Source organism: Neodiprion pinetum, chromosome 3 (genome assembly GCF_021155775.2).
Source record: "Neodiprion pinetum isolate iyNeoPine1 chromosome 3, iyNeoPine1.2, whole genome shotgun sequence".
Classification (NCBI taxonomy): Eukaryota; Metazoa; Arthropoda; class Insecta; order Hymenoptera; family Diprionidae; genus Neodiprion; species Neodiprion pinetum.
The window spans coordinates 5,064,711-5,087,954 of record NC_060234.1 but is presented as its reverse complement, the minus strand read 5'-3'; the positions used below and the strand labels follow the sequence as shown (position 1 = coordinate 5,087,954).

Here is a 23,244-nt window from a genome sequence, read left to right as displayed (position 1 = left end):
TAAACTGCTACCCATTGTTGTAAAAGCTCGGAGGGCGTCGCGCTGAACGGTGCACATTAAACTCGGAGTAATTCTATGTTGCGAAATAGCGACCATTGTGAATGCAATTAGGCTAAATACCGGCGTTCGTATTACTCGAGGAAGCTTGAATATTCATTTCTCTACTAGTTGACGCGCGTATAATCTGTACACAGGTATATACACACATAGAAACTCGAGATATGATTTACCCTACGGAACAGGGCATGTGAAAAACGGTCTGTTGGACGGTTCCGCAACAATTATTGTTTTGTGACACATGGTAGAAGAGTCGATGGAAAAGTAAAGTCACGCAATTTTCAAAAATTTGACTTTTTTCGATTGTTTATTTATTTATTTATTTTATTTGAAAAAGAAGTGTCGTTTTGAAGAATTACTGCAGTAACTTTCGAACGGTGTTTTAAGGCACAATCCAGCCGGATATTGGTGTGACTTGAAGTTACACAACCGAGGCGCTGCCGCTGCACGCATTAATACATAATAATGCAAACCACGTATGACGGGCAACAAGGAACCACATGGGATTTCATTCATTGCCGTCTAACTCGGGTTAGGGGCTCTTCTCTCATGAATACAAGATTATCGCTGATTCTCACAGTTCCGGCGAAGCCCCCGGTGGTGCACTCTGCGTGAAGCATATCAAAGCGATTTCCACCACCGTTTGCTAGAGTGGCGGGTGCGAACGGGAAAATACGGAGAATAGAATCGATCGAAGCCTTCGTACGGTGTGATTTTTTTCATTTTTCACGTCAAATCACCTCGATTTCATTGTGTATAATTCAAAACTTGGCTAGATATGCGCTGAAATGATCATCACCCAAAGAAAATTCAAGAGCTCGTGAAGTTTCGAAGGACATGCCTTCTCGGTACAAATTCCAGCAAAAGTCCGCGGTAAAGTCGTTAGTAGTACGGAATTCAGAATGAGCACAAAATTAAAACTCTGCATACCTTCGCATACTCCGCCGAAATTGAAAACGTGATCTGAAGTTGGATCGGAATTTTCTTTTTTCGCGGGACGAAAACATCAGGAATGCATCTTTTTCGTGATTCGGTGATACACATTGCTTGGAACGAAGCAGTTTCAGATTTTCTGCAATCAATAACAATTTTATACTATTGTGAAGCAAATTGATTTGGTTTTCAGAAGGTATTGCATGAAAGTTCATCAGTGTTGTCCAAAAAAAAGAAAAAAATCCGCTGCAGAAGAATTTCGATTGGAAAATTTTTTACTCAATACATTCTAATTTTATTAGTAAGGCATGTGAAAGTATTCACAAAAAGAGGAGGATTTTCATAAGAATTTCACATGTTCGAGTGGAGTTGTAAGATCTTAATATAGTTGGAACGAATCGTTTAAAACCGATTAAGTGATCAATATCGTAAAGTTCTACGACATTTGTATCTTCCGAATTTCTCATTGTAATGAAAAAAGTTTCTATTCGAGCTAGTTTTTTTTTTTTTTTAAATTCTATCACAAGGTGTCTTTGGTCTCGTTCGAAAAGTTTATAACCGTGAAAATGAGAGTGGAAAACTTTGATCCACCGAGTGCAGATCAGGATTCTCCTCATCGTCCACCACACGTGTAATTCGAGGAGTAAACGCGGCGGTCGCGTGTCGTCGAGGCGTCGCGACGGCCCGGCGTCGTCGTCGAGGGGTAGAACCATCCTGAATAGAAGGCGTCGAGCTGCGTCGGTTCGCGTAGCGCCGAGTAGCACGGAAAAGGAAGGAGCGTAGGTAGGGAGGATCCGAGGGGTGAAGGGAAGTGGAATGAAACGGATGCGTGGAGGGGACCGGGCAAACGGCCTTTCAGTCTGCCGCGGAGCGCGACCCTCGCACGTTCCACCAGGTGAGATAAAAGCGGTGAAGGTGTAAGCGAGGCGTTCGATATCGTTTCGGATTCGAAAAAAGTGTGTCGCCAGTATGTAGCCGTATGCCGTTGCGGTGACATACGTCCTTCTAAACAGCAGAAGGAGCCCGTTACCGGTTTTCAAATCGCGACCGTTGAAAAGCGCGGGAAAACTCGTTCCATTTTCAAAATTTCAAATCTCACGCAGCGATAAACGACCGCGTACACGATCGCTGAAGTGAAGAAAAGACGCGTTAACGATTCCTGGGCCGAAAACTGAGGCTGAAAACACACGTACAGCGCGCGCTCTTTGAGCCGCAGGTAAATTGGTCCCAACGACGCTTACGCAGCGGTCTGAAGGAGAATGTAAGGCCCCGAGACAGCGGTGCCAGATCTAAGGAGAACCGAGCGATGTGTATCCACCTCGCGTGAATGAATCATAGAATGGTTCACCGTTCGGATCATTTCGCTCGCGAACAAAGGCTGCGGAGCTGAATCCGAGGACTTTTTGAGACCGTTAGTGCAGCCTGGAGACTCCGGCGCCATGTGCTCGTTTCTGCATGCGGACCCAGAATTCGCGATTTCACCGCTTCGACGTTTCCACGTTTTCAGCGTCCTTCATAGGTGATAATATCGTTTATTTTCCCTCGCGTGATCGTCACGGACCGAGGAACTCGTCCCGCTGGTTATCTTCCAAACCAGTCCTGAATCGCACGTCGCGCCTTGAAGCGGACTTGTTTTTTTTATTTTCGAGGATTTTTGGTGCTCGGTTAGCTTGTGCAGAGTGTTTAATTTCATCCTCTTGTTGCAGCCATTGCCTGGGTGATGCAAAATTGTGAAATACCAAACGACACGAGCGCGTGTGTGTATATATATAATATATGATGTATGTATATATACATCTAAATCATAACTGTAAATGCAAATTCATCGTGTAAATGTGTGTACGTGTGTGTTCAGTGCTGTCGAGTGTGTTTTAGTACCCGGGATTTTAAAACTCACGGGTGGTATTTAATCGTTGAAACTGCAATAACGCAGGTAATTATAAATAAAAGAAAGAAGCTGCACAGGCAAGGAAGAACGATACAGAGGAGCAAAAAGAAACACGACGAAAACCGACGACGAAGTTCAACGCTCAAGAAAAAGGGGAAAAAATTACAAGAACGAGAAACAAGCTTTGCTGCAGAGATAGTCGTCCTAGCGGAAAACTAATCCGAGAAACTTGAATCGAAACAAACTATTTTCACTGTGTATATACCTATAGATATATATACATGTATGTTAAGCCGTGCAAAAGCCGAAACAACTGAAGTCAAATCCCCAGAAAAGTGGAAAAATTCCCCAATAAATTGTAACAGTGATAAATAGTGAATCCAAAGTTTGGATCGATCAATCATATAATATCCACACGGTGACGCGGAGTGGTGAAAATCCACGCGGATTGATCTAAATAACCGAAACCTTTCATGTCCCTAGAAATAAACCTAATTTAACGAGAATCGAAACAACCGAAGTTGTTAAATCCCCAGAAAAGTGGAATAATTCCCTTAGAAAATTGTAACATTGCAAAATAGCGGATCTAAAGTTTGTATAATCGATCAAAAGTACACAAGTACGTTGACTAAAATGATAAAAATCGATTGAGATCGGTGCTGATTGATCCAGAGAGCGGAAACTCCCGATATCCCTAGAATAAAATTTCGTTTCTCTCAATCGCAAGGGTGAAAAAAACAAAACAAAAAAAAAAAAAAAAAAAATTGGACAAACCCTGCGGCAGCTGGCAAGATACTGACGGTTTGGGAGAAGTTAAGAACCAGCAGTGATGCGCCTGGAGGATAATAGGAGCAGGAGCTGCAAAGGAGCTGCGGACGAAGAAGGAGGCAGCAGATAGCGTCGGTGCTACGCACCTGCAGGCAGGCTCCTGCAGGCCTGGAAAGAGGATGTCCTGCGGGAGAACGCGTTCACCGATCACTCGGGGACGGTTGATGCACCTGATTCAGACCGTGGCTATATTCGCTGCCGCCTGCATGCCCGTCCTGCTGGGCTCACCTCTTCACCCTCTGCCTCCGCACAGAGGTGAGTGCACTCCGTTATGTTCATTCGGTTCAATCTTCTCTCGGTGTTCCTTCACTCCTTTCGCGGAGAACCAGGAGCGTCATCGCTTCATCGTCGTCAGTCATATCCATATGCATTCGCGTTATAGGAATTTTTGTGTTTTTTTTCTTGTTCATTGCGAGAATTCAGAAAACGAGGATAAACTTTTCACAACAGAGGATTTTCCTCTCAAGGTAATTTCGAAATTACGAAACCACTATTTTAATTAAAAATAAATTTAGGTTTAGAATTTTCAGTCACCGAAGCCAATGTGGTGGCAACCTTCTTCTTTTTACTTTTTTATCATATTCCATCCAAGATCCTGTTTTTTTTTTTTTTTGCATCATCAGGTGAAAAAATACTTGAACTTTGGAATGACTGGGAATTTGTGTGAATCCAAGTTTGTTTATAACGGTTATAAGTAAGCATGTGAAAGAAAAAATGTATTTTTTTATAAATTGAGAAATTTTGTAATAAGCGTGTAATAAAAAGGCTTAGAATTCATTGGTTGACATACGGATATCTCAAAATGGTCATTAGATTTACAAAATTCAATGCATAGGGGTAGTTTCGAAAGCTCAATACCTTAAAAAATTATCAAGGCTTTAAAATTGGCAGCAGTGGTTTGAAAATGTATTAAACCCAACTGTTCTCGGTGCTGATCGAAAATTTTCCACTCTTTATACAATACCGATGAAAACGACAAACCGTTGAATTGGCATAAAATTCAATCAGCGTTGAATCATAACAACTGATGTTCCTTATCACGGAAAAACAATGATGTGATTTTTCAAGAGTTTTAATTTTTCGCCAATCTATTACAAATTGATCGGTTCCAGTAATTAGATTTTTAAGATTTGAAGCAATACAGTTCGAGAAAACATCGAATAACGCAATAAAAACGGTATCAAAATTTCCCATAAAGTTTACGAAGACTGTTAATTTTCCCAAGCCCCATACAACATATTGCTTTTTTCCCCAACGTTGGTAACAAATTGCACGAAATTCCTACGTCTATATCAACGACATACATAAACGCACACGCATACGTATACATATAAGCGGAGTCGTTTTGCAAGGGATGCAGGAATTCGTCGGTTCTAAGTCAACGCCGAGACGAAATCTCGCCGACGTAATATCATGGCTCGTTAGGGTCTCCGTCTCGGTTGGGGTGTTTTTTTTTAGATCCTGGCGATCCCGTCGCAGGGCTGGATTTCGGTCTCATGAGCCCACGGAATGTTCGGGCGAAAAACTGATTTTCCCCATTGAAACAGGCCGCAGAATCGTACGTCAGTTTATTCGCGAGGTCGAATGCGCGATTTGAATTTGGAAGAAGCGAATATTGCGCTATTCCTAACATGCGTGGGTAACAAGGACTGGAATATTGTAGGAGCCGTGGGAAGAAAAGTCGAAAATTTATGGCGACGCGTAGAGCTTAGGATTTGAAAATTTTTCTGCAAAACTGACTGAACGTAAAAATTTGACAAGGTGGCTCAGCCGGAGGTTGATAACTGCGCACAGTGGCAGGATGGTGGAGAAATTGTCGGACGGCAGGACAGCTGGAAGCCAATAAAATATCGACTAGAGACGAAGTACGTACAGAAATGGGGTGAAGTAAAAAGAGTTGGAGAACGATGTTAAGGCAGCCAGTCGAAGCTGGAGAGAAGCGCTGCTGCTTGCAGTCACGTGTAAAAGAGGGTTGCTGGAGGAACGGCTTTCGATCTTCCTTTCCACTTTATAAAGCTGGAACACCGATATAATGTAACGCCCCTTGATTTTCTTACGAAACTTCTCGCTGCACATTTCCCAATTCTTTTTTCCAAGTATTTTTATTTTCCAAGAGAAAGGGCGAAACGTAAGTTACAAATTATGCTTCATCTTCTTTCAACGTTTCGTCCCGCAACCAGAAGTTAACCGTTAATCAATTTTAACTGCCGGTAGACCTCAAGATTTCCGGATTACAGAGATTTCGAGAGATTTTTATGACTTTCGTAATGATTTTTTCGGGCATTCGAAGGGAATGAAAGCTGTTTCAAATGTTTCACGATATTCCGAATGTGATTTCAAAGCGAGACTGAAGTTTGTAAAGCATTCTTTTTGAACGTAAATATTTATTTTACAATTCGATGGTGATATAAAATTCAGTAAAAAGTATTAATCTAGTGAAGTTAATGTGTTCACGTATCTTGCAAATTCGACTCCTTCGGTCATTCGAAAGTTGAAAAACAGGGATCGATTTTCAATGTATTATCACGCTGTCATTACTCTTCAATCTCGTATTCGAAAAGATTTCGCCTAATATCACTGATTTCAATGGTTGCCGTAAAAAATATTTCACGGGCCGATTAGCGGATATGCGAAATTGTTTCCGACATTGTTTTGGCGTCAGGAATTGAGTGATAAAAGATTCAAGAATCAAGATGCTCGGTAAGGTGTCGCGTAATTTGATTCTTTCTAATCCAATTGGAATTCCGTTACAATATCACGGAAGAAATTTTTACGAAGAAAGATGAAAACAGGAAGAATTAAAATAAGAAAAACGATAGCAAGAGGAAAAATCGTTGAGATGAAATTGCAGTTCAGCAACACAGCAACGGAAAGGCAAGACTGCAACATTTCTGTTGATTGAGAGCTCGAGATTCATATCCGGTAGAGAGATAACGCGAGTGAAGAGGAAGCGAGACCCGATGAAAGAGGGTCGGAAAAAGCAGAAAGAGGGAAAGAGAGAGAGGGGGGGGGGGGGGGGGGGGGGGGGGGAGGGAAAAAGAGAATCCTGCAGCCAAAGCAGAAACTCGGGTTTTCCTTCGAGTCACGTAGTTTTTTAATTAAAATGTATTTCCGTTCTCTTCACCGGTACGCCTGCCACCACGGTGAGAGCTCCAAGTTCTTCGGCCTTCGTTTTTCTGACGTTTGGCTATGGCGGACTGATTGCGAGACGGTTTTCTGGACCGAGGATCAACCTTCGGGCACGTGTCCGTCGTTTCGTTCTCACGATATTCTCTAAAATACTACAAAAAGTCTCCGGAGTGCCCGCGGAAAGAATTAAAGGAGAAGTAGTGTTTTTAGAAAATTTTATCATCCGTTTTACTTTTTAACCAACTTTTCCGGAATAAAAATCACGCGTGAAATTGTCACCGGATTGAAATTAGTAACGTTGAGGATAAAAAATCGGTATCTTTAATTTTACAACAACCTTAACGGAGTTGAGTTTTGACTTTTTTTTTCTCTCTCTCTTTCTTTAGGGTTTATCGAATTTCAGACAATCCTAGTGTTGCGAAATAATCAATGCTCGCAAATATCGTTTCAGCCTCATTTATAAGTATTCAACGATATATTTTCAGATCACTTAAAATTTCTTTCAAATTCTACGAAACCTTTCTAAATCCTGTCTGGGGAAAAAAAAATTTGAAACGTATTTTTGGAACCTCGATACGTAGTCTTTGAAAAAAAGTCAATAAGTTCGGGTAAAATAGTTTTGAATTATTGAAATATCGTTAATTATTTTGAAACAGACCAAAAACGTCACCCTAAAAATCTAAATCTATAATCTAATACACGGGTCTAAAGAAATTATTGTTGGCAAAATTTCACCCGGTTTGATTTATACTTTCAGAAAAAAATTTATAAGTGAATAACTGTGAATATATTACCATTGGATGTGTAATCAACTTTATAAAGATGCGAGAATTTTGTACAACGTGAAAAACCTTTCACACTCGCACAAATTATTTCCATAAAGCGTTATAGAAACTCTCGACATTCGCAATTACGTGCACGCCACACGTTTAATTATATCGTTACAGTTTCACATTTTGTATGCAGCGACACGCGTGTCAATTATTTCGTCAAATTATACCGTGAAATATAATAATATAAACCGTTGATAAGAGTTATAACTCTTCCAACATTTTAAACCAGGCTGAGAAGAAAAAAAATGTTCCACTTTGCCACGCCTTAAAAAAAAACATACCGTTTAAATTCATTTTATCGATCGGTATTAATTTCAATTACCATTTTTCGTACCACTCGATGGTGGTTTAATTTAACACCAAAAAAACCGTGAATCGTCAAAGAAAGCAGGCGTTGTTGAAATTAACACTTTTCCACGATTTTTTTCAATTAGTAGATACATCGAGTAACTCTGAGCGAAAAAAAAAAAAAAAAACAAGAAAAGAAATTACAAAAAATACCAAATTTCAGCCTGACCCGAAATAAAACAGCTGGAAATTGTCTGGCGGAATTTGCGAGGAATTTGCGCAGGTGAAGCCGGGGATTTTGGACCAGCTTGCCTGGGGCCGGAGCCGGGAGAGAGAGCGCAAAAGGGTAATTCAATTCGGAGGAAGGAGTAGAAGCTGCAGGTAATTTCGGATTAAACGATGACAGAGTAGGAGCGAGAAAGGGTTGAGAATGGGGCTAATTCGGGGCGCCAGTCCCGCGTTTAAAAAGGATCTTTACCCCGACGAGAAAAAAAAGGGAGAGAAGAATTAAAAACAAAAAAAAAAAAGAAAAAGAAAAAAGAATACGATGTATGTAATTGATAACGAGATCGTATGTTTAATTGAAATTATTTAATTTTTTAACAGGTATAAGGCAACGCTGAATCCCGCCGGTTTTCATACTATTATTATTATTATTATACCGTACCGTGTATTCGTTTAAATTCGACGAAAGCCCCAGCGTTGTGTTTATTCATAGAAATTTTCATCCCGCAAAATAATTGAAATCATATCCGGGGTATGAAAAAATTTTGCGTTATTTACCGCATTAAAAATGTAACCCGGAAAATTTAATGCAGGTGAAAAATATTTTTGTTCTTTCCTCTCTCTCTCTTTCTCTCTCGTTTCTTGACCAAATTCATGTTGTTACAACAACGGTGATATTATTTTCATTCGGAATTCACGCCTCGATCGATTTTAATCGGATTCTTCGAATCTCCGTTTCATCCGATTTCGCACAATAAGCAGTGATCCTCTTTATCGTAGAATCGTTAGATTTCTGCGGTAAAGATTGCGATCTTTAAAAAATAAATTTCAAACTTTTCGTACTCAACTTCGGGAATGATCCGCAATGGAGGCGAATTTTCATCCGATTTTCATGCCGATCTTTCAGACCGTGCCAATTGAATAATGCCGTATGCTTCTCTCGAATCTAATATTACAGACGATGGCTCTGTAGACCGGATGCGTTTTGCGGTGGCGAAGGAAACGTGCTCGCACGACTTGATGCCACCCAGCTCCATGGATGCAATTTCTCTGCACTTGTGCAACTTGTTCGCGTCTGTTTAGAATCCAGATACCCTAGACGTCCATGTATGTGTATATATATATATATATATAAATAAATATACGTATATATACATATATATACACATGTGCCTATGTAGGGGAAGCGCACGTATCTTCGTAGCAGAATTCGGCACAGACGGGTTCGTGCAGCTTTCTTCTTCTCTTAGCCGCCGCCCGCTTAATTAAACCAGGAAACTACGTGACCTGCGGCCAAACCAGCCAACACCGCCGATTCTCGTCTACCGCACTCCATTCCCTAGATGTCCGCCTGTTTTCCGCCGCACTGGGATCAGCCGGACACTCGGACCAAAGAGTCCGGAGAATAAATAGACGGGAATTAAAAACTGGACGTGACGAGCTTTTTTTCCCCCCTTAAGCTTCTGAGTCGTGCGTTATTGCGCCGAGTCAAATTTTACAAAAAGATGATATCCCATGGTTATTTGGGTGGTTGATTACGAAACAAAAATCAAATGTCCGAAAATTCAAGATACCGGACGAAAATTTCAAATTTCATCGAATTTCATCAAGAAACTCTATGCAGGAGTATTCGGGGTCACTGATTACGAATCTGAAATGAAATTTCAAAAATTCAAGATGGCGGATACAGTATGGTGGAAGATAATTTCAAATTTGAACAAATACTTGCGGTCAAAAAATTCTGTGAAGGGGTTTTCGGGGTCGCTGATTGGGTTTGCCATACTGAATTTTCAAAATCTGATTTCAGATTCGTAACAAGCGGTGCCAAAAAATCCTAGACAGAGGTTTTTTTCTCCGGAATCGATCGAATTTGAAATTTTTGTCCACCATATTGGATCCGCCATCTTGAATTTTTTAAATCCTATTTGAGATTCATAATCGACAACCCCAAAAACTTGTAATTTATGTAAAGCGTGTACACGTGTAAGGGTGTAATTTTCAATTTCCACAATTTGTTTCTAATAATAATAATTTACATTATATCGCAACAATTACTCTCGAGCATTGAAAACCTATTAACACAGTATCAGACATAGCTAAAAACCGTAAAGAAAAATGTTTTCAAAGTTCTTTAAATATACAAAAAAAATGGATACAAAATAATTGGTAAAAATACTTAACACTATGACTCAAAGGGTTAATGATATTATTACTGTAATTCAGAATTTTTTGACTTTTCGTGACATGGAATGTGTACTTGCCGGAAAATATGTTTACAGACAATAAAGTCGGAACAAAAACCAACAAAGGTAAAAAAAAAAAATAAAAAAAAAATCGAGTTTTGTTCATTTACTTATACTTTGCTTGCGACGAAGGTTCGAATGGCGGAATTTTCAGGTTGTTGCCAAACTTTGAAGTTTCGAGTTGACCGTGTACCACCGACGTGGGTAGCCAAATGTTCTGCACATGCAGATTCAGTCAAAGTATCGAGTTTTATTCGGTGAGAGACTTTGGATGGTTCGCGTTAACTTACCGGAAAAGTTCGACATCCATCCTATCTGCCTAAGAACCCGGCAAGAGAGAGAGAGAGAGAGAGAGACTTTGGTACATAATGCAAGACGAAGAAGAACTTTTGGTCAGAGTTGTCACTTCCCGCACGATTTGCAAGAACTTTCGCGGTAGCGAGAATATCCTCCAGTTTCAGTAATACTGCAGCTGGAGTTCGATTGCCTGGATCTGGAAGAGGAGCGAAAAAGAAGAAGAAGAAGAAGAAGAAGAAGAAGAAGAAGAAGAAGAAGAAGAACCGTTGTAAAAATCGAGTGTAACCCGAAACTTGGTCGCCTTGTATATGTAGGCACAAGATTGCGACAAAATTGGAAACGAGCGAAATGTTTTCCATCCTTTCTCTATCTCTCGATATTTCTCCTTCTCTTTCTTATTATTCCCGATTCCCCCTGCGGCAAAGCGGCCGCGTTTCACCGCTTGCAAAATTCTCCTCGCAAGGAAGAGAGATTATTTCACCGCTCTCTGTGCGAACCGGGAAAGTTGCTGACGTTGCCAGCTTGTAAGACTCTTCCGACTATACATATAGAAAATATAGCCACGGCTTCGTAAATGTCACATTTTACTTCCTATCGAAGTTCCTTGCAGCTGCCTCTGCCCAATTCCAAGATTGCTACTCGATTCCTCAATTTTATTCTCCTTGCAATTTTTCCGATATAACCAACAATTTTCGACGCTTTAAAAATCCAGATAATAAATTCAACGATCTTCACCGTAGTCGAGAAAGAATTATCAACGCTTGACATAAGAAAAAAAAAAAACATTATTTCTGTGCCTTGTTTGCGGTATTATTATTTTTTTTTTTTCAATTGTCATGCATCAAAATAATGGAAAAATATATATCCCCCCCCCCCCCCCCCCCCCCCCGCTCAAAAAGGTGGTTTGGTAGTCTTGGAAGAAATGAGAAAGATTTAATAATTTCGCCTGCACTGATCTACTGAGATTATATGCCTGGAATTTGTGCGGGTGATGATTGCATGTTAACGGATATAAAACAAATAAAAATTACTATTTTTCGAATGAGTTTGATTTTTGGGACCAGGAGAGTGCTGTTTCAATATTGAAGAAAATCTATAATGATTTCAAATTTATTCAGCTAACAAAAAACCGAAACAATATTACTTTTCATTCGAAATAAGTTGAATACAAAACTGAAATTTTTATTTCACTGTTACTTACAACAAATGTTTGAGAAAATGGGTAATTTTTTTCATTCAATTCCGAAATATCGTTCTTGTTCCTACAAAAGCAAACTTTATCCATACATTTGTATAAACACATACCAATATAAATTATATATCGAGTGACTCGTTAAGTCGTCGGGTAAAGCTTTCCTCCTCCCATTTTCCGGAAGCAAATATCATGTATAAAAAAACATGGTGGGAGGGGTTAGAAAGAGACAAACAATCGACGAGATAAATTCGTACCGTTTCTCATATTTCGGGAGGGGGAGTCAGCCGGCAGGCACTTCCGAATTGGAATCGATGATATCCTGGAGTCGAACACCTACCGGAATTCGAGCCGGAGTTGTTGAGCTGCCGGGGGTGGGGAAACGGGAAACGGGAAACGAAAGTTGGCACAACCCGGTCACGACCCCTGATTTCCCCGGCCCGCAGTCATCGGCGTGAGAATCTTATCACCAAAGTTGTTGGAGCGCGCAGGGAGGTTCGATAAACGGCTCGCGGTTCGCGGACCGTCTGAAAATCGTTCCCTCCGAGAAGTTCCGGGGACCAGATGTGCGAACCCTTCTCTCTCTCTCTCTCTCTCTCTCTCTTACTCTCTGCTGTAACACCCGAACTCGATACACGTCCCATAAATTGCACCCCTGAGTGTTGTATTCAAATTATCGTATCCTCTCGCAGGGCGGCTCAAGTTCCTAGCTGCCGGAAGGTTTGCCCCATGAGTATAAGGTAGCGCTTTGCCGTCGAGGTCTAGCCTCAGCCGTTTTATAACACCTCGAAATCTCTCAACATTCCAAGACGTTGATGGTTTTTAACGCGTTCAAGTTGGTCAGCCTGTGTATTGTCAATGATCTGGGAGAGTTGACAAGTTTTTCAAGTTTAGTCAGGCGGATCGAATAAGTCGTTAAATATTCATAGTGTTGATAATTCGTCAACATCATGGTTGAGGGAAATGCAAAAGTGAAACAGAAATGTTTACAATTCTTTTATCGCCTGATAGACGCAGCATAGTTTCAACATTTCGAGAGCTTGACCGTTGCTTGGCGAGATGTGTTCAAGAAATTCAACATTGTCAAATTAATGCCGGGAATTGAGAATATTTTGATATTTATTAAAGGCTCAATTAGTACCGGACATTTTGTTACTTGATATTTTTTCGATATGTTGAAAGGGGAAAACTCAACAATGAAATAGGAATACTCGGAATTTTTCACCGACGGACAAACGCCACAAATTTTTTCAATATTACCAGGCTCAAACATTTTTCAACTGCTTGAGAATTTTTTTTCAACATGTTGAAGGGGGAAAACGCAATAATGAAATAGGAAATATTCGGAATTTTTCACCGACGAACAGACTGCAAAAATTTTCAATACTTGAGAAATTTCAGCAGAGTCAAAATATGAGAATTAAGAATTTAATGGAGCCTCAAGAACCCAACATTTCGACATTCGATATTTTCTCAACATTCCAAAAAGGATTCGTAATAGAATCACTGTCCGGAATATTTTGATGCTTGAGAAACGTCGTCGATTCTCAACACTTCTATGTTACAAAGATTTTTCAACATACCTAGCCAATGCAGCACCGTAATATGAAAAACTTGAAGAACAAATAATTTTGTAACGATTCAAATTCCCCATATTTGAAAACTCAACGTTTTACATCAACGTATCGTTCAAAACTACGGGACAATAAGTTTTTATACCGTGACGATAAAAGCTGCCTGTAATTATCAACATTTCGAAACATAAATTTATTCCACATGTTGATAAAGAAAAAAAAAAAAAAAAAACGAAGAGAGCTCGTCTGTTCTTAGCGTCTCGAAAGAACAACTGTTGCGAGTTAATTGTCAACGTTTCGAAGCTCGCCAAGTTCGGAACGAATATTTACTCAACATGTTGAAAAAAAAAGAAGAAAACTTGCCTGTATTTAACGTCTGAAAAGAACAACTGTTGCGAGTTAATCGTCTTTTTTAGAGAAACCCCGCAAGAATCACCGTTGAAAGAAAAAAAAAAAGGAGGGAGAAAAAGTGGGCCAAAGCATCGAGCCGAGCGGGATGAATATCTCGGGTGAAATTCTCATTTCCTTTACTCTGTTCACCCGGAAGCAAGCGGAAAACGGGCACTCGACTCTCATCTTGGTTGAAGTTCTTCTAGTGTCGAGTGAGAATGCTCCGTCAGATGGAGCGCGGATAACGTGGAATTTGACGAGGGCCGCGAGATTGCGAAAACAATCGTTCCGGTTCCAAGGGGATTCTTGACAGTCGCTTTCTAGGCTCTTCTCGCTCTTCCTTTCCTCTTATTTGCCGCTATCATACTTCTCTTTCTTTATCTTTTCGCCAGCCATTTCACCGCATTGAATTACTGTTTTGCCATGTTGCGTGGGGCGCGATGAATAATGTTTGAAATTTTCACACAATACTGCAGTGTTCCGTTTAATGTTTTTTCTGTGTTAAATTCAAGATTCTTCGATGGAATTTATCGATAATTTTTCGGTGTTCTTGCGAGGCATTTTTAATTTAAAATCAACTTTCGTAAAAAAAAAAAAAAAAAAAAGAAAAAAACTTCCCAACCTAGCGTAAAGTAAATCAGCAGAAAATATTATTCGACAATTTGTTTCAAAAGGCAAAATAAACGAAAGGCAAGTTGAAAACGGGCAAAAGAATTATAGTGAGCTCGTTGAAAATTGTACTTTCTCGAGTAAAATATACATCCAACCAGCTATGATACGGGAAGGCAAAATTGCGTCCGCAGTGGTGGTTATGGCTTCAGCAGAATTGCTGATACCGCCTATTCCATTGCGAAATACAATTCGGTGTGGTCGTAGCTTAGCTCTTGCCAGCCGTGCGGTGAAAGTCCACCGATGCTTGATCTACGTGGCTGTTTTGTCTCATCGTCTACAGAATGATATGGGTCTCTGGTATTTGACGACTATAATTTACGTGGGCACTCCGCATCGACTGTGTCACGGACGCGTCATTTGGGAATATTCCATCATCGGTTTCGGAACACGGAACCAATTAGTCGATGCAAGAATATCGTTATTTTCAGGTGTCAATATGGTGTTAAACGTCTCGTTCGAGGTCGAGTTTAAAATAAATCGACGTTGACGATTCGAGATTGACAGTCGGCGGGGTGATGTCGACACCGAATATGATCGAATTAACCACTTTTCAAGGTGTTAACACCATTTAACACCAATTTCTTGTTCATTTTCACTTGTGAATCTATTCATCTTGGATATCAATACTGGTCACGATGGCTTGTTAGGAACTTCAAGATTTTAACACCTGTCAAGGTGTTAACACCATTTAACACCCGTTTCCTTTCGATTGCACATGTAAAACTGGTTCTCTGGAATGTCTTCACTGGCCACGGGTGGTTTCATGCGCAATCCGAGATTTTAACACCTTTGTAGATTTTAACACTATTTGACACTTTTTTCTCAACTTGACACGTTAAACTGGTTATCTGGAATGTCAACACCAGCTATGGTAGTTTGATATAGAATTCGAGATTTGAACATCTTTGAAGGTGTTAACACCATTTAACACCAAATTATTTTCGATTTCGCATCTAAAACTGTTTATCTGTAATATTATATTTCAGATCACGGCAGCCTGTTACGGAAATCAATCGAGGTGTTAAATGTAACACCTCACTTGACGAAAAAAAAAAATATCCAGAATTCTAGAATCTAGTTAAAAACACGTTGCTCAGCGAAACGTATGTTTAATAGAGTAACAAAATTCGCACACACACACGGGGAGGAAAGCCGGTAAGTAAAAGTAGGAAAATTTAAGGAACGAGGGAGGTGGAATGAGGAGGGTTGGAGACGAGTTGAATTTATTCACGATAACGCATGCAAATACGGAACAGCACGCTGGTAGAGAATACCAGCGTACGTGTGCGGTAGAGAAGTGTTACGTATTTGTGTGCGCGGACGTAGTATACTGGGATATTACACACGTGTACATGTACGGATGGGAATAAAATATAATCTATTCATGAAAAGCACGGCGTACTCTAAGTGGAAAAGTTGTGCACCCTGTAAAGCTGAGCATAATACACAGAGCTAAAGGGGTAGTGGGATATGTACACATCAGAAATTCACCGTCGGAAGAAGCCCCGGCGAAGATCCCAAGGGTTGGGAACGGAACCCAGGGTTCCTGATCCGCACGTACCGCTGTATAACAGCGTGGTTGACGCATCAGTCAACTAGGCGGATTCAAACGAGGGATTCAACTTCAGAGGAAACTCAAAAATACCTCCTCTAATATATATACACACTGCCGGCTAGAAGTTTGGGTACACCTGTCGAAATTTCTTGTCGCACTAACGGTTGGACAGCGGACTCGTAAATAAAGATAATCAAATTTCCCAACTGGGAATTTTTTTTTTGTTTTTTGTTTTTTGTTTTTTTTTTATGAAATCCTCTACGATTTTTTTTCACCCTCGGTACGTGCTTTCCAGCATGGCAATTTTTCAGCTATTTCTTAGCCACCGAAAATTAATTCCACATCTTGGGAAAAATTTTTTACCAAGGTTTTTTTCTATGGGAAATTTAAAAAGGATATAAGAACCTATATTATCATTTTTTACAAGTTTTTTTCGCCCCGGTATCCCAGATTTTAGAAAAATCGTAGAGATTTTTGTAAAAAAAGCAAAATGAAGGTGAATTTGTCCGCTTTAAGACGACAGTTGGGATATTTGATTATCTTTATTTTTGAGCCCGCTATCTAAATTTTAGTGCGGCAAGAAATTTCGACCGGTGTAATCAAACTTACGGCCGACAATGTGTGTACAAATATATTACACACAGTTTACGAGTACGGCGGAACTTGGGGATGATTTTTAATCCGGCAAAGCGTTTTCTAACACGGAAAAAATTGCCACTCTTCTCAAATTTTTCCACTCTCCCGTAACGGCTACGAAACCCTTGTACCAAGTATATGCTGTTGTATACAAGTCCAATATACGAAATTGCCTGACTCTTAGACCGCGTCGCGTTGCAAGTTGTGTTAAATTTAACAACGCATTTGATTTTCATCCAGGTATACAAGTCGAGTTGAAAATAATATTGAAAAACCGTGATCTTGAGCTCGGACAACTTTGCATTTGACGCAATTTCGCTGCTACATTACGGTGGTTCAGTAATTCGTTTCGTATTCATTGAAACATTTTGGATATTAATCAAAATTAATTATTGTTAATTGTACGCGTATTAATTGATTTTAGTCAGATGCGATCGTTGCATTGAATGGTTCGGAAATTATACGGCAGTTCACTCTGCCTGGCGCAGTTAAATTCAACTTTCGGTTTGGAAGGAATTTTGAGTATTTCCAAAATTTGCCAATAATCTAACGGTACGAAGGATAATGAAATTTCATCATATCGGTGGGCGCGTGTTTCGGTGGAACCGCGAGTAAGCTTATTGACCCCGGATACCATGTCCGTTCTACATGTATATATATGTATATATATATATATATACATACACATTAGGGCGGATCATAAAATGCCTTTTTTGAGGTTTCGCTCTTCTTCGAGATTCTCGCATTTTTTTTCAATAAAAAAATTGCACACGCCAAAGGACTGAGTCTAAAGAAATTTTTTACCACGGCCCGAACGACGTTGAAATTTCGAAAAAGAGACTATTTTCGAGAATATCAAAATTGAGACATCCCTAAATCCATCCGCGCCTACGTTTTGTACGATAAGAGAAAAGTTTTTTTTGTAAAATCTGAGACTCGTGCAATTTCTGTTTGTTTTTTTTTTTTTTTTTTTCTTCTTGTGAAAACAAATTTCTTCATCTTTCAATTAGGAAAAATTGCGACACAGATTTTCCGGTACCAAAAACGAAAAAAGAAAAAGAAAAAGAAAAATTTTTCTCTCGTCGTACAAAACACAGCCACCGAAGGATTTACGGATATCGCAATTTTGAAATTACCGAAGATAGCCTTTCTTCGAAATTTCAACGTCGTTTGAGCCAGCAGTGAAAATTTTTTATTCCAAAAGTACAAGAATCTCGTAAAAGATCGACATTTAAAAAAAAAAAAAAGAAAAAAAAAGCCCTTTTCTGAACCGACCCTGATATATTTATACATGCATGCGTTTATAAATTATACATAAAACATACATTGCGTACATGTACAAAACCCGTACGAAATTGAGCATCAAACAGCGTCGTGTCCGCGTAAGCCGCGAAGCTTTGGATAATTACCAAACCTGTCTACTAAAATGAAACAAATCACCCGGCTGCGGATTTATGTCTATATCTGTATAATGTACCATGTACATGCATATGTGTGTAATATATGTATCTACGTGTATACATATATATGTGTATATATATATATATGTACGAATGTATTCACGGCCCGCACCCAACTTTCTATATTCGATTCATGTACACGAAAAGTTCGGCTTTAAATTCCACATTAAAGAGTAACCGAGCGAAACTACCGGACTAATTAGGATGGGTCCAGATGCCTGTGGGTGTCGGGCGGTCCCGCTGATCTAAATATTGAATCGGGCATAAAGGAGAGAAAAAGAAAAGAAAAAAAAAGAAAAACGCTCGAAACTTCCTTCGTTGAATCCTGCTTGAACGGACTGGTGTTTTCTCTGATTTTTCTTCTGTTTTTTTTTTTTTTTTTGTTTTTTGCATCGCGTTTCCACCAAATTCGAGTTGATAAAAAAAATCTTGAATCGCGCTACAACGAGGGAGAGAAAAAAACTTGGTGTTAATTTTTGCCCATCCTTTGAATTCTACCACGTTTGCACCCGGTTGAATTAAATTTACACTTTATGTCGTGGGAGTGTTCGTGATTTTCAGCGTTAATTGGAACCAGATTTTTTTTTTTTTATTCCGGTAATTGCGCAAGTGTTAATAATCAGTTCTCAAACTAATCAACGACTATAAACAATCTTAAATTTAATAATAACAGGTTGGCAACTTTACGGTGTTAAATACAACCAGGTTCTACAAAAGAATCTTTTCAAAAGTTGAATTTTAAAAATGAGTCAAACGTCGGTACGAGCGACGAGGGTGTTAAAATTTCCATTCCATTTTGCCAGAATTAAAACGCTCGGCTACGTCGCGCGTAAGGATCACCGAATGACAAGTTTCGGTAATTTCATTGGGCCGTAGGAGCAAGTTTCGGGAATTCTAGAAGGCCTGGGGAATCATCCGGCAGATGAACACGTCACTTCCGGTCAGCCAGATAGAGCGCATCAGGAGGACGCGTTTGACGCTTGGATTACCCGGAGGTACCCGGAGGCGATGGGATTCAGCCTCCCGTTCCTAATGGAAAGGGAATGTCCTGCAGCCAGTACATACATACACGTACACACATATATATACGTATATATGCGTACGTATATATTATATATACGCGATGCAGACATGCATCAAGCGTTCGGTTCTCAGTGTGAATGTGCGCTGCGATACGTAGGTATACATATACCGAGAGTGCATACGTCACCGGCTAGGCATGCAGCACTGCACATCGCTGCATGAGGTATATATGTATGAGGCATTCCGCGTCAAATTTGCAACCGACCCACGGGGGTCTGGGAATTGTTTTTTTTTTGGATTGTTTTAACCGTGAATAAAATTTCAAAAACAAAAAAAAAAAAAAAAAAAAATTGAAATCCAATTCCGAAAGCGTCGTTTTTATAAAGCCGAAGAAACCCGTACCGACTATATGATTTAAAATGTGATTTTCAAGTACGACAAGATTAAAGGGGTCTCAATATTTTATATTTTTTCTGCAAGCTTTCAGTTTTTTTTTCATGTCGGAATTGAAGTTTTCTTTTTCTTTTTTTTTTTCTTTCTTCCTTCTAACGCCCGACCGAAATTGATCACGGAATCGTGAAAATCACGCGATTCTGCAATCTGTACACATCGGGGAAAAGAAACTCAAAAAAAAAAAAAAAAAAAATGTTCATATCGAGATCCCATTATCGTGACATGCTTGTTTAAATCGTATTTCAAATCACGAAATCGGTGTGAAAATGAATGGCGTTTTGGAGTTGGTTTTTCATAATTTTTTTTAAAAAATCCGAAACAAGTTCCGAGGTCTTTTTAAGAAATTATCAAAAATCGAAGAGGGTGAGGTACGTGGGTTGCGAATTTGACGTGGAATGTCCCATATGTCATATACTTTATACCGTACATGCATTTAGGTATATACTACCGCAGGGCCTCCGGGTAATTTTGCGGAGCATGGTTGATACGCCCCGCGTAGCTTATGCGTGTTTGGCGATCCGGTAAACGGGCAAAAAATATAGTAATTAGCAAAACGTGCATCATATCGCTGTAATGCTCGGAATTCCAGGAGCAACCGCCAAATTCGTCCACACCGCGTGCTTGTAATTTTATACACGTGTAATTTAGGCGCGAATTTAACACCGTTCGACATTCCAGTGAACTGTTTAATTCCTATCCTAGTTTACTCCTGAATTTATCGTTTTCGGTGCAAGTGATTGTGCGCACATTTTGTCCACGTTATTTTCAATAAATCGTTGCCAATATATGTCGTTGAATTAAACACTCGACGTCAATCAACGCTCAAAAATATTTCTAATTCAATGTAGGATCAAACAGGGTGCAGCACTGTTTAAAATTCGGATAGTGTTAAATTTCCCACCGTGGATACATAGCTTCGAAAGGGTGGTTAAATTCGACAGTTACAAGTCAACACCGATCGTTTAGAAAAAGGGGAATACTGGAAAAGATATAAAAAAAAGTAAAAAAAGACCATGAATTGTCGAACGGAATAGTTTTTTTTTTTTTTTTCTAACCTCATTTTTGTTCGTGTTTCAGGAATATCGAGGGGCTCGTACATCCGACATTACGGTGCCGCATGGTACGACACTGCAGCATTGCGACAACATCGTGATCGCGTACGACGCGACACCTCTAATGCTGCGAAGGATCAACCGCTCACTCTCCGTTTACACGCCCTCGACAAGTGAGCCACTTTTTAACCAATTTTCACCCTAAATTCAAACCATACCGAAACGTAACCGGTCCTCATTTTGTGGTAATTTTTTTTCCCCCCCTCCCCGTTGCGTTCAATCGTTAATGATAAAAACTCAATTACCGTGTTTAATTCGATACTGAATTTTTACATCGACGATTCAGCATCGAAAATTAATTTTAGAATCGCAACACGAGTGGGTTGGGAAAAAGTGGGACACTAAAGAAAAAGAACGTGATGAGGTTTCAAGTCATTACAATGGACATTTTTTTCAATCACTTCTCGATTCAAATTTATTATTAACGGAAACATTTACACAGACGACGCGTTTCTTTGTTTTTTATTCGACCAAATTGTAACGCTACTAATAAATACCGAAAAAAAAAAAAAAAAAACGCCATCGTTCTCCGTTAAATTTTCAATCCATCTCTACTTTTCCCCGTTTGTACCACGTGTTTCCAACAAGTAAATTCGAGCATCGAAACCGTCATAAATCCTGAAATAAAATCAAATTACTATACACCAAGGTATTTTCCACGCCTACGATGAACGGTGATGATAAAACCAAAGAAAGAAAAAAGAAAGGGTCTTTCTCAATTTACGGCCAAAGTGTCGAAACTTAATCCGCGCGACTGCGTTTCGTTGCGTAATAAATACGTATACACCGTGTAAACCACCAATCCATCCGTATACGTAAGCCGTATCGGTGACGGCGCGTCTCGTGAGATATGTTAGAGAGTGGTAAAAATTTTCCCCAAACCTCCGAAAGAGGAAATCCCGTGGGGAAGTGCCGGGGGTGTTAGTTGGAGGGGGATCTATGTCGCGAGACTCCCCCGAGACAAATAAACTTCTAATTTACGTCCTCGGGCGACGCGACATGCTGTTGGAGAATGGAGAAGGTACGAGAAAGGCGGGGGGGTAGATCGCCAGAGTCACGTCGCCTCGTCCAAGTCGAGCTGTGCCGCACAGGGTTGCGAATAACCCCCGTCCATGGGAGGTCCGGGTGGTGAAATGCCCGATATTATGTGTCCAGGGTTTCACCCAGGCGTCTTCGCCACCTTTCATACACCCGGATCTGTACTGATACGACTGGAAACGCGCCGGACGAGCTGGAGTCACGCCCGTTTTATTCCCGTCTACCATTTTTACCCTTCCACCCACCCCCCTCCCCTAGAGCCCCTCAGACGTCCCCATACCGAGTAATAAATTCTTAGAGACTTTGATTAACTCCGGAGCGGACCGAAGGTTCTTCTTTTTTAACTTTTTTTTTTTTTTTTTCGTGGTACGTGTTGCTATTTTTAAACCTTCGCAAGTGTTATATACAAGGTACAATGTGCGTTTTGCACCCTGTATAACGGACTCGGTCTCACTACCCTGTAAATTTTTCTACCCCACGACATTTTGCATCCCTCCCCCCCCCCCCCCCCCCCCCTCGCCGTTGCTCGGTGCATTTTATTTTCTTTTTTGTCGTTCCTATACGCATGTATAGCTGCGTTCGCAATTAAATCGAATTCAATTATCCAACGCTTTACTCTACACGCGGGACTCTCGGTTGTTCAAAATATGTTCAAATTAATATCCAGGTCTCGATTGTGTTACGGAGTAGTCAACGCATGTATTGGGCGTAAAATTGAACCAAACATGAAACAGGATCTACAAGTTTACCGCACTCAGTTTTCTACAGCGAGAAAGTTCCGTTGATACGCAGCGACATCTGTCGACAGTTCGTTGAATTACAACAGTGATACCTCTAGAGCCCATAAATTGCGTTGTTTCATCTAGAGAATCCTTACGGTTGATGATATTTTCGGTAAATGAATTTTTTTTTTTTTCTTTCCTTTTCTTTTTACCAATAACTCGTCGATCTTTAAAATGATGACTTGCCAAATAAGATTCGAAAATATCTTCATCGACAAAGCTATTTTGAATAAAATTTTTCACAGTGTAAGAAAGCTCAACGGACACAGACCGACTATGAGAAAATTTCGCAACTTCACAACAAACGTACGCTCGTATTTGCAACATCTATTACATATCATACCTTTTGCGTGACTGCAGCATTACACGTAAGGTTTAACGCAACTTCTCCTCTCACACACGCGTAACTGTAATTATTACGTGTACGGTAGCACAGAGACCGAGTCTTTGTCGGCTACATCATGTAAGTACCGTACCTATAACGTGTCGTGCCTAGGTACCCACTCTCGATTTCCCTGTTGTATCTTTTTCTCTTACAATCCTCTCTTTTTTTCTCCGTCTCTTTCTTTCACTCTCTCTCTCTCTCTCCCTATTTCTTTCACCAGTTGCACGTTGACACGGCTGATTCTTGGCGCG

At 40.0% G+C, this 23,244-nt stretch overlaps 2 protein-coding genes across 4 annotated transcripts in view; one reads left to right on the top strand and one right to left on the bottom strand.

The window, feature by feature from the left end:
* Nucleotides 1-23,244, bottom strand: part of Trc8 (TRC8 ring finger protein) — an 81,939-nt gene that overhangs the window by 9,923 nt on the left and 48,772 nt on the right. The gene's annotated exons all lie outside the window — the stretch shown is intronic.
* LOC124214662 (disintegrin and metalloproteinase domain-containing protein 10) overlaps nt 1,863-23,244 on the top strand; it is a 90,603-nt gene continuing 69,221 nt past the window's right edge. For all 3 annotated transcript variants that reach the window (XM_046617173.2, XM_046617172.2, XM_046617174.2), the window contains exons 1-2: nt 1,863-3,961; nt 20,754-20,901. In XM_046617173.2, coding sequence (XP_046473129.1) covers nt 3,826-3,961; nt 20,754-20,901 — 284 coding nt within the window. In that variant the 5' untranslated portion in view covers nt 1,863-3,825. The remainder of the gene's footprint in view (nt 3,962-20,753; nt 20,902-23,244) is intronic.